The 18,356-nt window shown below is 33.2% G+C and overlaps 3 protein-coding genes across 3 annotated transcripts; 1 reads left to right on the forward strand and 2 right to left on the reverse strand.

Moving 5' to 3' along the window:
* Positions 1–6,158: 6,158 nt before the first annotated feature.
* LOC107060560 (cytochrome b561 and DOMON domain-containing protein At5g47530-like) lies at positions 6,159–9,197 on the forward strand. The gene is made up of 4 exons (XM_015308573.1): positions 6,159–7,323; positions 7,855–8,054; positions 8,710–8,720; positions 9,065–9,197. The coding sequence occupies exons 1-4, from the start codon at positions 6,159–6,161 to the stop codon at positions 9,195–9,197; spliced, it is 1,509 nt and encodes a 502-aa protein (XP_015164059.1).
* A 238-nt stretch (positions 9,198–9,435) lies between these two features.
* Positions 9,436–11,758, reverse strand: LOC102597624 (uncharacterized protein C594.04c-like). The gene is made up of 3 exons (XM_006346828.2): positions 11,444–11,758; positions 10,936–11,199; positions 9,436–10,038 (listed from the first exon to the last, which is right to left on the reverse strand). Exons 1-3 carry the CDS (start codon positions 11,657–11,659, stop codon positions 9,562–9,564), a joined length of 957 nt encoding a protein of 318 aa, XP_006346890.1. The 5' UTR covers positions 11,660–11,758; the 3' UTR covers positions 9,436–9,561.
* A 3,187-nt stretch (positions 11,759–14,945) lies between these two features.
* On the reverse strand, positions 14,946–15,747 carry LOC107060561 (uncharacterized). Its single transcript, XM_015308574.1, has 2 exons — positions 15,554–15,747; positions 14,946–15,456 (listed from the first exon to the last, which is right to left on the reverse strand). Exons 1-2 carry the CDS (start codon positions 15,745–15,747, stop codon positions 14,946–14,948), a joined length of 705 nt encoding a protein of 234 aa, XP_015164060.1.
* Positions 15,748–18,356: the final 2,609 nt, after the last annotated feature.

The following is an 18,356-nucleotide window of genomic DNA, read 5'->3' on the forward strand; positions in this document are numbered from 1 at the left end:
ATAAGTCTAACAAGAAGGGTTACGACCCCAAACTAATGAACTAATAACTAACTAGAAAAGTTTAAGTCCGAAATATGGACATAGATGAAAGGAGAACTCATGACAGCCTGGAAGAACTGGCTCACCCTTGAATTCGATCAGCGATCACAGATCTTCTAAGCGAGGTCTATCAATACCCGCCTGAAGATGCCCTGTACTCAACAAAGAAAGAGCAAGTGCAGAATCAGTACACAACCACATTGTACTGTTAGGATCACGCGGCTATCCCACTAAGTGCAACATACATAAGTCAATACAACAATACAATAACATGCATACATCGAACATATACACTATCATCATCATTTAAGAACAACGTATAATTTCACATTTCTCAAGATACACAATTATGTCAACTCATTGGTCCTCTCATGGAACCCAAACCCAAACAGTTAGCATACCGGAACGTGGTATCCGATCCAATGTTTATGTCGGAACGTGGTAATCGATCCCATATTTATGCCGGAACGTGGCAATCGATCCAAGTTAGTGTGTCAGAATGCAACTACCCGATCCATTCAACAAGCCACAATCACAATCACAAAGTACATTCTCATAATCATACAATCAAGTCATGATTCATGGCATTCATCATTCATATATCCTCATTTACAATTAATGTGATCAATAATGCAACATTCGCATACATACATATATCATAATGAAGCAAGAACAGACATACATCACACAATCATAAAATCACAATCATCACCTACCTCGAAACAAGCTTGTAACCCTAAGAAACTTGATTCTTCCCTTTCCAAATTCGTTCCGCATGTTTTTAGTCTACAAACAATGAATATAATACGGAAATCAATAAACGATAAGTAATTACTCGAATTACTAACAATTCCATCAACCCTAGATCAAACCCTTGATCCCAATTAGAGCTGTTTCCACCATAATTTTCAGATCAAAACCCTTCACATTGATAACTACCCATTAGATTACGTTCTATGGATTGAAATATAGATTCGGAGAGTTAAAATCTTACTTTAGCCTCAAGAATGGTGGAAAACGGTCAAGAAGTCTCATGGGTTCGTTCCTTAGCTCTCAAGTTTGAAAGTTGCAGAATAAACGTTTTTGGGGTTTATTTCTGACTTTAAGTCGCGTTTACCCTGCCATGGCGGCACTCGCCCACTACAGCGGCCCCGCCCTGGCGATAGAAATCCCCGCCAAAGAGGCTTGCACGAAATAGTGAGCTATTTTAATAATTCCAAGACCCTATTTCACAACACACCTTCAACCAACGACACTCAGAAATTATCCGTTCACGCCAAGATCAATTTCGGGAGTCCTACTCACCCGAATTCAATTTCGTAAAGTCGTACGAATTTCTTAACGTCTTATATATCTACTCTTGTGATCAAATTCATAATTAGATCACCAATTGCTACCAGATATCCCTAGACTTTAATGACTCCAATTTCGTCCAAATCTGGACTAGGTTGAGAAGTTCCAAGTTACTATGAAAAAGTTTTTCGACCTAAATTTTTTTTCCATTGGCTTTTCTATAACGACGGAACCTAGTCGTTACGATAGATACCAATTTACCCATCACTCGTCCCCGAGTGACAAACTTAGGAAAAATAAGCTAAAGAAAAAAGGGAGTAGTACCTGAATCGACGAACAATTGGAGATATTTGTCTCGCATGTCCCTCTCGATTTCCCAAATAGCTTCCTCAACTAGACGGTGCTTCCATTGAACTTTCATGGACTTGATGTCCTTGGTCCTCAACTTACGCACATCACGATCAAGAATTGCAATCAGTTCCTCATCATATTGAAGGTCTTTGTCTAAAACAATTGAGTCTCATTTAATGATGTAATCCCCGTCACCATGATATCTCTTCAAGATGGATATATGGAATACCGGATGAACTCCAGATAGATTAGGAGGTAAATCTAATATATAAGCCACTGGCCCTACACATTCAAGAACCTCAAAGGGACCAATGTATCGTGGACTTAGCTTGCCCTTCTTGCCAAATCTCATCACCCCTTTCGTGGGTGATACCTTAAGAAGAACATTCTTACCAGTCTGAAATGTCATATCTCTTACCTTATGGTCTACATACTTCTTCTGTCTACTTTGGGAGGCTAAGAGCTTAGCTTGAATACTCTTCACCTTATCTTGAGCATCCTTCACTAAATCAACCCCCAAAGGTTTCACATCTCCAGCCTCGAACCATCCTATGAGTAATCTACATCCCCTCCCATAAAGTGCCTCAAATGGTACCACATCAATGCTGGAGTAATAACTATTATTATAGGAGAACTCACACAAAGGTATGAATTTATCCCAATGCCCTCCAAAATCAATCACACATGCCCTCAACAGTCCTCTCTGACTGTCCATCTGTCTGTGGATGGAAGGTTGTACTAAAAGTGAGTTGTGTACCCAATTCATCATGTAACTTCCTCCAAAACTTGGATGTGAATTGGGTACCACAGTCTGAGATGATAGAAAGGGGCACCCCATGCAACCTCACTATCTCTTTCACATAAACTTTAGCCAATTGCTCCACATTATAATCTATTCTTACCGGAATAAAATTAGTTGAGTTAGTCAATCCATCAACTACTACCCAAATAGAATCAAACTTTCCCAAAGTCTTGGAAAGACCAACCACAAAATCCATGGCTATCCTCTCCCACTTCCAATCCAGAATTGACATTCTTTGAAGCAAACTTGTAGACCAACCACAATATTTATTTTTAAAAATATATCATATGAACTATACACATACACAAAAAAATATACAGAATTTTTATTTTTTATTAAATGAACAAAATATTCAGATAATGATAAGCAAATAAATCCACACATACGATGTTTAAGACTGAAATTAATCATTGAAATAAAAAAGTTTTAAAAAAAAAATCACATGTGAAAAGTATCAAATATATTACTGAACTTTGTGAGAACTATCACATTAAAGGAAGTTTCTAAAATTACCTTGTATGTAATTAACTTATTTATAGTGTTATGTCATATTTTCACTATAAAATATCAAAAGAATTTATAACACGAAAAATTACTTTCTTATTTAATACATAAAATTCATCTAACTATTAAATTTATCATACGAAACTTATCTTTCTATATTTATCACATAAAAGTACAAAATTTATTAAAAAAAGATTTGTTATTATCTGAAAAGAATAGTCTATAAAGTTTATCATAAAAAATATTTTATTTATTTTTTAAAATATGATTATGAAATATAATATTCAAATAAGTATTATTTTTTTAAATATAATATTCAAATGAATATATTAGTGAAGAAAAAAATAATCAAATCATATTATTTTTTTAAATATTGATGATAGTGTATTAAATATACTATAATGAAATTAAAATAAGAAAACAAATGTAATATTATCCCCAACAAATTTTGTGTTATGAAATTAGATATTAACGAATATTTTTTTGTGTGCTTGATTTTAGAATTGAATGATTTGTATATAATAGAAATAAATAAATGTTATTTACAAGTTCAAAATTAGAAAATCATTTATAAAACTGTATCCAAAAATATCTTATGGAATTAGAATTTGTATAATTTAATTTTACATGTAATGGAAAAGAAAAGAGAAAGGATGACAAAAAAAGATGAAGAAAAAGGAACAAAGAAAGAGTGAATTAGGAAGAATTAAAAGAAGGTGAAGTTAGATTGTGAGAAAAGGACCAAAATTGTCCCTTCTCTTTGCCTCAAGACTCAAAATGATCCTTATCATTTCATATGGAGCACTAATAGTCCTCCTTCTTTGTAAAAATGATACATTTTTAGTCTATCAAATATTTTCCGTCTATCATCAACGAAAGTTGCTTATATGCCTGTCGTGCATTAAATTAAATAAATTTTTTTACCCTAAAAAACTAATTGTTCCGTGTATTTTCTATTCGTATCATTCTAGAGGGTAGATATAAGCCCTAAATGGAGTCAAAGCTATAGCAGCAAATCATAGATTGTATATAGAATTTGTTACTTCTTATTGTAAGCACTTTTCAATTAGCAGATCCAACCTTCAATTCTATCCGTGCACGATAAAAAAATTTCTTCGATATCATTATCTCCCTGATATTATCAATTCTATAAGGATGTATGAATTTTCTTAACGAGTAATCATAACCCAATAATAATTATTAAATTATAATTTTATGCTTAATTGATACTAACAAGCTCTTGTTTTAAACTTGAAGCGTGTTTCTGGAATTCTAGACAAAGGATTTAGTATATCTATACAACCAAAGGATGTAGTGTAGTGGATAAGAATGTTTATCTCTTAACCAAAGGTTTCAGATTCGAGCTCTCGGTATACGAACCAAATGGAGCCCTACGCGGCACGATTCTAACATAGTTGGACACCAATATGAATATCCTGACATCAAGTGAGAATCTAAGTATTTTTTTTCCGTAAATTTGTAAATGGATAAATGGAGCCAATATATGAGGGTGATATTAATTGTAAATACAATGGATCCTGCCACTCAAAATTAATTCATTTGGTGGCCTTAATAATTAACCTTCATTGTTGCTTAATGAATGGACAAAAGGAGCTAAACGTTGTAAATTGACGAAAAATGTTAGAAATACTAAAACTGCACCATTTTTACAAAAAAAGGAGGACTATTAGTGCTCATATGAAATGATAAAGGATCATTTTGAGTCTTAAGGCAAAGATAAGGGACAATTTTGGTCCTTTTCTCTTAGATTATAATAGGTCCCACATTATAAAGTCCATAAATAATTTCCTTCACATAATTAATAATAATTCTAACTCACTAAACATAATAATTGTTGTTCACACGTATTTTTAGAAGCTTAGGAAATAGTAGTAATAAAAGGGAAAAAGGTTAAATTAGTCTTTTTACAATTCTGGTCAAATTATGGCCACATAATTCTGGCCATTTAGCACTTCCCTATATGGAAATTGGCCAAAGTCTTCTTCCTCTTTCCAATTTCGGCATTAATGACCTCTTTTCCCTCCTCTTTCTCCCCCCCCCCTTCGTAAAGACTTGAAACATCGAGAGGATTTCGTATCTAAAATTTGGAACCGTTTAGAGAGAGGTAATTTTGAGTTGATCAAGATTGAATAGTTAGTGTATACTTCGTGTTTAGTCAGTGTATATTTTATATATAGTTAATTTATATTCAGCTTTTCGAGTATATCATAATATAAGTGTATCACTCATGTATATGTGAGATATATTGTATAGTTAGTGTATACTTTCTATGACTTTTGGCAAGTTATGTTGTATAGTCCGTGTACACTTTCTACGATTTTTGGCTATTTTTAATATAAATGAAAACAAGACTATTTATTGTAGACTAATTACTTCATTGTATATATTTGAAATTTCACTTTTATAAGTTAAATCACCCAAATACATTGTATTGTAATTATCTTTAAAAAACTAAAAATGGGTCATATCCTAACTTACCGCAATTTTATTCTTTTTGAAATATCAATGAACATTCCCCAAATAAAATATTCCAAGTAAAATCTTCATACCTATTAGTGTTGCAACAAGTTCTAATTTATACACATAAATCCTAATTTATATGTGATTTTTCTATTGTATCCTTCATATTGTTTACCACAATTCGTATATGCATTATTTTTTACAACTTAGAAAGTACGTACTTTTTCGCTCTATTGGATAAACATATTTCATCAAATGATTCAACTATCTAAAACTATTTTCTTACTTTTTCATAAATTGAGACATCTTATACATCTCTATAGTAGAGAATGATAGTAGTAGTATTTACTAATATTTTTATATGAGTGCGTTCTCCTATTCACATCATAATGTGATTTACTTCCAAATTTTAGTATTGCCTAGTCCATCCATAAATGGGATTAGTTCAATTAAATATACAAATTAAAAGCGGATTTTTTTTTAAAAAAATTTACCTTATGTTTAAAAATTAGTACTAATCTTTAAAAAAAAGGTTAAGTTTTCCTACTCCCACTCATAGTGGGATTATAGATCCTAATTCGTGAGTAACTTCCAAATTTAACTAACCTAGCTCATCCCTAAATTGGATTAGTGAACGCATATTATAAATACACCACCCTCTCATCATAAGAAATTAACTACGTACTTGATGGCATACTCTAATAACGGCCTGTTGGTTTTTTGCTTCTTTTTCTCCCTATGGTTCCTCTCCTCATATGCTCGAACCAACTGCTCCGATTTCCACTTCGATGGAAAATCCTACGATTCATGCAGCCATCTTCATACTTTGAATTCTTTTATTCACTGGAATTACAACGTGCCTTCTCGTACTGTCGATATCGCCTTTAGGAAGTCTGAAAGGCAGCACGGAAGATGGCTTGCTTGGGCTATAAACCCAACATCTACAGGGATGATCGGCTCGCAAGCTTTTGTTGCATTACAACGTTCTGATGGTACTCTCGAAGCATACACGTCACCTATCGACACCTATGGAACCACCCTTGTGAAAGGTGACTTGAGCTTTACGGTTCATGATGTTTCAGCCCAGAATATCAACGGACAAGTCATCATCTTTGCTAGGTTTGAGCTACCTATGAATGGAAGTAATGTTGTGAATCATGTTTGGCAAGAAGGACCACTACAAGATGATGATACACCAGGTAGTCATGGCATGTCAGGAGATAACTTGAGATCTTTTGGCACTTTAAATTTCCATTCTGGGAAAACTGTGCCTATTAGTAGTCATAATGTAAAACTAAATTCAAGGTCTAAGATAAAGATTGCACATGGTATTATCAATGCGGTTAGTTGGGGAATGATGATGCCACTTGGTGTTGTTCTTGCTAGACTGAGATATCTACCATTACAAGAGTACTATCCAGCTTTGTGGTTCAATCTACATATTTATTGTCAAAGTATAGCTTATTTTCTCGGTATTGCTGGTGGAGGTTTGGGATTTTATCTTGGGAGACAATCTTCTTCAGTTAAGCAACACACTTGTCATAGATACATTGGTGGTGCACTTTTAGTGCTTGCAACATTACAAGTGTTAGCTCATCGTCTACGGCCATCAAAGGAACACAAATATAGGGTGTATTGGAATATCTATCACTGGTGCACTGGTTATGGTACTATTATAATGGGAATTCTCAATTGTTTCAAAGGTTTCCAGATGATGGATGTTGGGATTTGGAAGAATGCTTACATTGCTTTTCTTGCTTCCTTGGCCTTTGTTGCTGCTGTTCTTGAAGTTTCGAGATGCTACCTCAACGCTAACAGAGGAACAGCTACACCAGAAGGAGTTTCTGCAAACGGTATAGAAGACAAGGCATAGAGTTGCAACTAGTTACTTTCAATTTTGTAGGCATAGTTTAATTCGTAGCCCAAATTTCATGTACATTCCACTTCTAGAGATTAGACTAGATGTACTTGTTATTGATTGATGAATGCTATTAAAAACACGGCTATATATACAGGGTTCCTTTTTTTTTATATACATATTTTCGATGAACTCTACAAACTCCACATACTGGTTCTTCACATGAGCAATGTGCCTTTTCTCTTCTTTTGATTAAAAAAAAAAACTCCATAACAAGTTCATAAAAAAGACCCTTCTATTGCAAACATAAATCCTGATCTCTCATAATAAATCTGTTCAGCACGAGAAATGGTTGACGGAATATCAAGATTACATTCTCAAGATCTCATGCTTTCCCAACAACTGAACTAAGATTTTTAAAAGAAATAGTTGCAAGCAAACTAAAATAAGAATGTTCTTTTAGTTGCAAGTAAACAGGGATAAGACTCTTGAATATTTGATTGAACATATTCATAAATTGCCGCAGAAGACAGAACTAAAGTTCCAACTCTCCAGGCCAAGACTATCTTCAATGCTTCCGTCGGGATTTGGAAGAATGCTTACATTGCTTTTCTTGCTTCCTTGGCCTTTGTTGCTGCTGTTCTTGAAGTTTCGAGATGCTACCTCAACGCTAACAGAGGAACAGCTACACCAGAAGGAGTTTCTGCAAACGGTATAGAAGACAAGGCATAGAGTTGCAACTAGTTACTTTCAATTTTGTAGGCATAGTTTAATTCGTAGCCCAAATTTCATGTACATTCCACTTCTAGAGATTAGACTAGATGTACTTGTTATTGATTGATGAATGCTATTAAAAACACGGCTATATATACAGGGTTCCTTTTTTTTTATATACATATTTTCGATGAACTCTACAAACTCCACATACTGGTTCTTCACATGAGCAATGTGCCTTTTCTCTTCTTTTGATTAAAAAAAAAAACTCCATAACAAGTTCATAAAAAAGACCCTTCTATTGCAAACATAAATCCTGATCTCTCATAATAAATCTGTTCAGCACGAGAAATGGTTGACGGAATATCAAGATTACATTCTCAAGATCTCATGCTTTCCCAACAACTGAACTAAGATTTTTAAAAGAAATAGTTGCAAGCAAACTAAAATAAGAATGTTCTTTTAGTTGCAAGTAAACAGGGATAAGACTCTTGAATATTTGATTGAACATATTCATAAATTGCCGCAGAAGACAGAACTAAAGTTCCAACTCTCCAGGCCAAGACTATCTTCAATGCTTCTACTCAATCAAGCTTTATCTTAAGTGTAGCCATGGAAAATTCAACAAATTTCTTTCTATATTGTTTGCTTTTCTTTCCATTGACAGCTCTCCGGGAAGTAACATAAAAAGATTTAAGCCCAAGCTACGAAATTTCATGTGTTGTTAAGGAGACTGATACTTATAGGAAGAAATCTGTAAGATCAGTAAAACAGGTCATATTTCTACCAAGACAACTTCATCATATTATCTACTTACTACTACAACCAGCTTGGGAGTTATATGTATGAAGCACTTTTTTGCCTATGACTCTGCCATCAGTAACAAATCATGAGCTCAAACCTTAAAGTTCTTGAGCTCTCTCCCTATTAGCATGATCTCAAGAGATTCAAGGTTTCACATTATTCTCTTGTCGCTATTCTAATGAGAGAATTACAGAAATATTCATTTTTTTGTATGTCAGGCTTACTAACAGTTGCAAATTTGATGCAAATCAAATTGGGAGGAAGGAAGAGACACGGCTTGGATTGAGAAACAACATCAGAAAGTACAGTGAGCAAGAAGTGGGGACAATTCTCAGTTCTACGCTGGACTAAACTACAAGTGTACCGAGATGATAGTTTAAACATATATGCAAGTAATTAGGTTGTTTCTTTTGTCCATTCTTCGAATTCCCTTCACCATATAATACATGTTGAGGTATCTGGATTCAGTTGGTCTGATTTCTTCCTACCTTCTTACATGTATTATGCATGTTTCTGGTGGAGAACAATCCTCATATTTTTGTTTCTTCTTAGCAAGCTTTCAGGCTATTGGATGAATGACACGGGACAGTTGCAAGCAAATGAATTGTACAAGACACATAATTAAAACGCACATTAGTAGATTACTTATTCAATAGTTCTAAATCTTATCGTGGACATTTAACAAAGGAAGACACCAAAGAGATTGAAAATAGACTCAAGTTTCCTTATCTTTCCCTTTTGCGGATGACTTGAACCATGGTATCCACACAGATGTTGTCCTCTGGTAGAGCTTGTATGCTTCAGCTCTGTAGGCTTGCTTAAGCATCCTATTCTCAACAAGCACAGTGACATGTGCAAGACACAAGCTATTAGCGAGTGCACCAACAAAAGTCCAAGTCTGACCCAAGTTCCAGGCAAATAGGAAGAGTCCCCACCACCATAACTGCTCTCCAAAATAGTTTGGATGTCGTGAATACTTCCAGAGGCCTTCATCAAGATTGGGAACCATTGGCTTGCCAAGCTCTTTTAGTTTCTGATTTCCGCTCACAAAATTGTAGAGCTCTGTATCTGCATAATAAGCAATTATAATGGCAGACAAGCAGATGAATACAGCAATGAAATCCCAGTTATTCCATGGCTTGTCTTCAGAGTGGACAACATACATAGGCAGGCATATACCGATCAGGAAAATCTGCAAAACCATGTCAAAAATAAATAAAACCATAAGAGGATGATAAAGGAGTCACTAATGTCTCTCTGTTCCACCACCAGACCAACTGCAAATTCAATTTGTCACATTTCGAGATATTACAGCAACCAGACTTAATTTTACACAATTAATTCAAACAATAAATTTGCTGTCGAAAATGCTTGGAAAGCTGTTTGCTAATGCTTGGTGAAGGCCAAGAAGGTTGGTCCTTCAGTGAAAATGCAACATGGTATGATCTTTACCAGTACCATGCTTTTGAGCAAACAATGTTTTTGTTTATATGGTCGCGCAAGCAAAAAATACTAACTAAAGTGAGTGGTATCAAAACTAGAGATGGTATCATCTGAACAGCAAAAACTTTGAGGGAAGAACTTGGAATGCATTTCTTGTTTGCGAGGCATACTCTTTTATGGCTTGATTGAGCACTTGAAGACAACACGACAATCTATGAAAGCAATTAGGTATGCTATATCATAGGGAAGGAAAATTCTAAAACAGGCAATGTTAGTAGGCTTTAAAATCAGTCGATAAATCCTTTCTCTAGTTAGTAATATGGGTTATGTCCCCTAGAATTTTTATGAATGGGACTCTTCTCATTGCACCACAAAATTACTAAGAATAGAAGTCTGACATTGAGTGAAGTTGCATAAATGATCATATACATATTCTCTAATACCATCTAAACAATGTCCTCAATTCTGAATGAATAGTTCACGAATAAATTATGTGTTTCATTTTAAAAATAAATTGATGACTGCTTGCTGATCTGTTGTTTATAGACTTACACAGTTTCTAGCCATCGGTATAATAAGTAAGCTACAGAAAAGAAACAAAGAACTGAATTCATTAGGGCATTTAATCAAACAGATAAAGAATCACCTGCTGAGAGAAATAAACAACAAAGAAAGAGATCCACCACCAGTTCTTGCCAAACTGGTGGCTCATATCTGTAAATCTCCAATCTTGCCTGTGTCCCCATTGCCAGTTCTCGCGACGGAAGTAGTTATGAGTTAGTCTTATACTCCAAATCCAAGTTAAAAGTATAACCACCTTAGACCTCCACACATTATACTGTGCCAATGGATGATTTGCATAGAAATGCACTAGCATTACTGGAATCACAGTCCAGTACAAATCTATCATCTGAAAATCAAATTCCAACAATAACCCAATTCATCAAATCAATACTAATATTAATACAATAATAGCACAATTTCCCTGAGAAACTTTTTGCTTACAAATGATAAAATATAACTTCAAAAATCACCTTAGCCTAGTTAATTTGGAATACAAATCAAATTACCATATTTCAACAAAAACCCAAATCAAATCTAACAAGAAATTCATCACTGAAATTAGTTAATCTAAAAAAAAAGTATAAAATTACCCAGTGACTAGATTGGAGATAACCAATGGCATAGAAGAGGATATTGACATTGAAGAAAAACAAGACATTAGCAAACAGAAGAGGGTGGTGGTAACACCAATTGTAGAGTGGATTATCTTCATGGTAATGGCGAAGGAAAGATAGGTAGAAAAGTAAGGAGGGGAGTGGAGCAAGAAACGCAATCAAGGCATTCTTCAAATTGCTATGAGTTGCCATGGTAGCAGCAGGTACTATAGTTGAAAATTTGGGAAGTGATAAAAGCCCCCCAAAATACTTCTGATAGCTATTAGCTTGTTTGGCCAAAAGTTTTGCAAGTCAAAAATGTTGGAAAAGACAAAAAAAAACGTGTTTATTTAGAGAGTTGACGTGGTTGGCTAAGTTTTTAGAAATAAAATTACTCATTCCTTTTCAATTTGATTAGTTTTTAAAGTTTAAATTAAATCATATTAATTTGATATTTTAAACGGCTAAACTTTTTAGATATTTAAAACTATATAAAAAGTATTATAAATTACAATTTTTTACATAACAATATAATGAAAAAATATATCGTAAAATATTAGATAAATATCATTTAACTCTAAAAAGGAGTCATGACAATTTAAAAAGAACGGATGAAAGTAGTTTTGAATAATGGAGGAAGTTATTTTTAGAAGCTAAAAAAGTATCGTATTTTATTTTACTTTTGAAGTATTAATTAAGCACAAAATGCTGATTTTATATTGACAAAAATATTTAGATAAATGATTACTAAACACAAATGTTACTTTCCAAAAAGTAATTATTTTTGAAAAATAATTATATTTTCAAATAAGCATATTCTAAAAGCTTGGTAAAAGAAATTATGATTTTATTGTGGCACTACTACACTAAATTAATCCTTAAAAAATTACTTATTTATTTTGGAATAGTTTTTCAATTTATTTGAAGATCAGTGTTTGGCTAATTAATTAGTGGATTTTTAAATTTTGGGTCTAACTAATTGGTCAAATGGGTCCCTCCGTAGGATTGCGTCACGTGTTCCTATTTGGTCTTCCGTTAGAGTAAAGGGCAAATATGCTCTAGTTTTTTTACAGCAGGGGCACCAAAGTCCCAAAAGTATGACATAGGGTATCTGTATACCATTTATAATAGTTTGGGGTATATTTGTCCTTTTTTTCCTTATTTTCTTAATAGGTGTGTCAATTCAAAAGTAGACAAGTAATTAAAGACAGAGAAAATAGTTAGAGAGAATTTTAGTCCTAGTTTACTTTGATTGTTAGCAGTGGTGGATCCAGAATTTAAAGGTTGTGGGTGCTCACTTCCTTTAACATAAAACTGTTAGCAATCACATAGTGTAAATATATGCTAACTCAAACTCTTTAATAAAAAAAGTAAACGTATACTAACTCAAACTCTTTAATAAAAAAAGTAAAAAAATAAAACAACGATTAATATTATCATCATAAAAAACAACCTCTAATTATAAGTCACAATGATCTACTAGTAATATTATCATTACAAAAAGAGACTTCTAGTCTTAAAGCCATAATTGTGCTCGACGACTTTTCATATGTTGAAAACGATAATAATAGCATCATTGCTTACATTTCCAAATATCTTACGCTCTACATAGCAAACTAAACAACCATTCAAAAATTCATCACCAATACAATTACGAAGTTTATTTTTAAAGTACTTCATGGATGAGAAAGCTCGTTCCACAGAAGCAATAAAAACAGGAAGTATGAGAGTCAACTTGATAAGCAAATAAACAAGTGGCCAAGTTTGATGCAGATCTGACTTGATCAATACTTTAGCAAGATCACTAATTCCCTTCAAGTTGAAGAACCTCTTGTCAGAATCACGAGCATAAACTAGAGAAAATAGTCAAATGCCCCCTTAACCTATTACCAAATTCTCAACTACCCACTAATACTTCACGGGGGTCCTATTACCCCCTTGAAGTATTTTAAACAGAGATATTGACACTCTTAAAACGTCACTCCCAATTTTTTCTTACCCAGTGTAATACACACGCTTACTTTTTGCAGAATCAAAAAATAAAAAAAAATCATCACCAAAATCATTCCTTTTATGCATTTTTTTGTTTTTCCTCCACCATTGTCCAATTTCATTATCATTCTATTCATCTTCTTAACTTGTCCCATTTTTCTCTTCATTGTTCTAAGATGTCTCTTCTCATCCATTCATCTCCATCACCATTACACCATCATCCTTCACCTTTCTTCTTTCTCTCCAGTAACTTATTTTTCACAAAACCCAATTGGCATTGTTGAATTCAATAAAGTTGACATAAATATTGAATCTTTTTATGATGATATCTTATTGCCATTATTGTCTTTAAAGGAAGGTCTACGCTTGTTGATTTTTCCATGGCCCTTCTTGATGAATTTTTTCTTGTCAAATCTCAAATTTTAATACCCATTTTCAGTTTCAGTAAAAAAAAAACTCAAACTGATACAATAATCAAAAAACAATTTCAACAAAAAGCTATAATTTCGTCTTTTGATATTGGACCGAAATGTTTTCCATCGAGGTGAAGAGATGGAAGAGTTATCTTTTTCTTTCTTCCGGTTATGTTGTCTTTTTTTAGAGGAAGATTTTGAATGTGTTGATAATGAAAAAGCATATTGTTGATTAAAAAAGTGAAAAAATGAGAAGATAAAATATTGTATAGGTGCTTCTAGTAGAGTTGCGGTGGCAAACTACAGTTGCACAGGTGTAATTATTAAAGAAGAGAAAGGGCTAGAGAGAGAGTGTATGATTTTAGTTAATTAAATAATTTATTAATTATATAGTAACCAATTAAAAAATGGCAGTTGTCAAATTAACTAATTTTAATTTATTTATTTGACTTACACTTGTTTTCAGGAAAGTGAACACACTTGCTATGACAAATCAACACTTAAGGGTGTCAATATTTCTGTTTAAAATACTTCAAGAGGGTAATAGGACTCCCTTGAAGTATTAGTGTGTAGGAATTGGGTAATAGGTTAGGGGGCATTTGACTATTTTCTCGCATAAACTATAAAACTATCAAGTTGAAAACTGAGATCCCGAAGCTTGTTGCTGTAAAACTCATTCATATAATATTCAGCCAACCTCATTATCTTGCCCTTATCAAAACTATCAAATGAATTAACTGAATTCAAACTAGTCATACCGAGAAGTAAGTTAGTACTCACAACATCAAAACGATTATTAAGCTCTTGAAGATGCAAATCAAAAACAACATAAAAAATTTCAACGCGCAAATGATGAGAATATGTCGAGCTTTACGCTTTGACTTCCCACGAAAGTAGCTAGCATCCATCTCCGAAATGACTATATCAGGTTTATCACAAAAAGAAGAGACATCATCCATTAATGATTCGAATTCATTATCCCTCATATTTTGTAATCTTTGCTTTGTAAAAGCAAGAAATCCCATAGCATTGACAATATATTGATCCATCATTTGTAATGAGGAGATCAATTCATTTGTCATCATAAGAACTTTTCACATCAAGTGCAACATAAAGGCAAAATCAAATTTCTTAATCGTATCCACAAGAGTTTTAGCAACAAGCCTATCAGTATTGTTTGGACGCTCGCATCCAGTAAATTCAAGCACATGAATAACTGATGAAAATAAAACAATAATATTATCTAATGTTCTATAATGAGTACCCCAACGAGTATCACCTGTCCCCTGAAGCCCACATTCTTGATTTAATCCTTGCCCAATATGCACTTCCCCTGATAGGAGTAACTCCTCTAACTTTTCACCTTGGTATTTCCGCAGTAAATCCCTGCGCTTAAAAGATGCTCCAACAATATTTAACACATTAATAACTAAGCAAAAAAAGTCATCTACATTCGAATCCTTCTCTGCAAGAGCCACTAGTGTTAACTGCAATTGGTGGGCAAAACAATGAATGCGATATGCCATTGGAGTCTCATTCAAAATCAACTTAGTTTTAAGATCATTTAGCTCTCCTTGCATATTGCTAGCTCCATCATAACCTTGCCTACATATTTGGGATGGACTTAATGAGTGATCTCAAAGAAAAGAGTAGATTGTCTTCTTTAATGAACAAACAGATGAATCACTAACATGAATAATACCAACAAATCGCTATCACTTCTCCTTCTTTGTTAACATATTTCAAAACAAGTGTCATTTGCTCCTTGTGTGATATATCATTTGATTCATCAACTAGTATCCCAAAATAATTCTCATTTAAGTCTTCAAGGATAAATTTGATTGTTTCCTTAGCACAAGAATCAACAATATCCTTTTGAATACTTGGAGAACACATCATTTCATTTTTTAGAGTTTTTTCTAAAATAATGCTTCCAACATCTTCATTAATATCTCCATACAATTGTGAAAGTTTAAGAAAAATACCTCTATTTGAAGAAGATCAACTCTCATCATGTCCACGGAATGATAATCCTAATTTCAAGAGAAATCTTGTCACATCAACTGAAGCACTCAAGCGACGTCGATACTCACTTTTTTCTTTCTTGGATTTTTTATCAAAGGAAGTGCGAATTGACTGATGATTAATCAAACATGTTGTTGAAATACATGTTGTGAATGCTATTTATATCTCTAACATGAGCTCTAAATCTTTCAGTAGCTTTGTTCCAGGCTCTAAAACCATTTTTTTCTGAAAGCAGCACCAACCACATCTCCACGACTTTCAAATTAATTTTTAAACAAGTAGCAACACAAACAAAATGCAGCATCTTTTGTTATGCTATACTCTAACCACTTACAATAATTAAATCAATCAGAAAAAAATTGCCGCATTTTCTTCCCAAACTTAGTTTTAGGAAAATTTATGATCCTTAGGTTGGCAAGGCTTTTTAGAATATAATATCTCATAATATCGTCACATATATTAGGATTATATTCTGTAATGGGCTTTCTAATTCCCGGATCAGCTTCAATAGATTCTAAATCAACATTTGAAATAAATGCTTCCCTTTCAATTTTTGAAGCTATGGTTGAAGCGATAGATGGATGAGTAGAGCTAGAACTTGGATGCCCAATTTTTGATCTTGTGACATACTTATCCATTTCCTGCAAAACAAAATTCAAATTTTTCATATAATTAATTCACATAATTCAATTAATTTTTATTGAAATCTATAACTTTCTGTCAACAATCCAAACAACAATTAATATATCTATTTGATCTTTCAACACCACAAACAATAATTACCAATATATGAGTCAATGAGCACAAAATTTTCAATTGCACAATTTGTATACATCCTAAAATTTAATTTTTGAATCAAGTAAGTTGGTAAGAAAAAAAATTGTTTCAAAAGTATTCAAAAAATATATTTTTAATCACAAAAGGCTAAATATGTGAGACTCTAAACCTATTTATCAAGTGACAAAAAAAGTATGTGGAATCTATTTTAAGAATTAAAACTTAAGAATACTAGCCATAAGCAATGAAAATCTCCAAACCTAATTCCCCAAACCCTTTTTTTTCATTGTCTAACTTTAATCAAACATCAAATCTTATTACCTTGCTTTTGTATTTTAATTTTGAAAAGAAAAAAGCTTGAAGTTTGATGTTGGGCTAACTGCTTTCTCTTTGAAACAAGAAGAAGAAAAACGATTTCGTCGTTTTGTTAAACAAAAATTCTCAAAAGATGGCAGTGGAAAAGGTTTTAAAGCATAGATAAAGTTAAAAATAAAAAAAAAACAAAAAGTTAGTCAGTCTAAACTAATTAAGAATAGGAAAAGTCAAAATACGTACAAAATTTGGAGTAAAAGAAGCCTTCAAAAAAGGAAAAAGTTAAAAAAAAAGGGTGCAAAATTCACAGTAATGGATGGGGCTAATGAGATTCAAACCCTCACCCGCGTTGCTTCGCACACCTTATATTTCAAATGAAAATCAGTGCACCCATTACTGCTTTTGTTCAATGGATGCTTATTTATATTTAATATCGTATCTTTGATATTTTCAATATATATACACAAATTTTTTATCGAAGTCAATAGGTGCTCGAGCACCCGAAACCATCTACGTGGGTCTGGCCCTGATTGTTAGTATTATAAATGGGGGTGTCTTATTAGATATTTTCAATGTAGTAAAATACAAGAGTTTATAAATAGAATATTTTTCTTCAAATTGGTATCAGAGCTAAAACTTTCTGCATACGCTACTAAACCCTTTGTCATTTGAGGAATGCTTCGTTTAAGTGTTTCTAATTTTTATCTTTCATATTAAAATCTTAACGGAGAGATTTAACTCTCATACTTTTGGATTTCTTCTTTATACTTTTGCATGTTTCTCTCTGCCTTCTCTCTAAAATTATATCACTGCACTTTTTTCTTAACACGAAGTTGTTCTCTTTCAGCTTTTAAAGAATCAGCTTGCTGTAGAAACCTTTATTTCACCCATTCTACCTGTTTCAATAGGACTTCAAACTGGTCCACAACTGTAACGACTCGGAAAATGATAGAGTGAAACTAGAGCCTCATATATGAGTTTGGAGTCGTGAACTTAATGAAATGATGAGAAATGGCTTTTGAAGTGTAGTTTAAAGAGATTTGAGGTCAAACGTCAAGAAATGATCGTGACGTCCGGAAACTTGTTTAGCTACTTATAAAAAGATCCGTTTCGTTTTTCGAAAATCCGACTTCATATTCTTGTTTAGGGGGTCAAATTGAGTGGGAAATAGGTCTAACCCAAATTTTAGAGCAACCGTATCAAAATCCGAAATTTCCAAGTGAAGCCTTTTCGAGGGTCTACTTTGGAGGGTCATATCTCCTAGCACACAAATTATTTGGGTGGCCAATAATATATCCATGGAAAGCCCTTTCAGTTAGCTACCTAACGCAGTTTGTTTCACCTCATTCGGAGTTCGGACGAAGAAGTTATGCCCATTTCCGTAAAGTCTG

Source organism: Solanum tuberosum, unplaced genomic scaffold (assembly GCF_000226075.1).
Source record: "Solanum tuberosum cultivar DM 1-3 516 R44 unplaced genomic scaffold, SolTub_3.0 scf00085, whole genome shotgun sequence".
Lineage (NCBI taxonomy): Eukaryota > Viridiplantae > Streptophyta > Magnoliopsida > Solanales > Solanaceae > Solanum > Solanum tuberosum.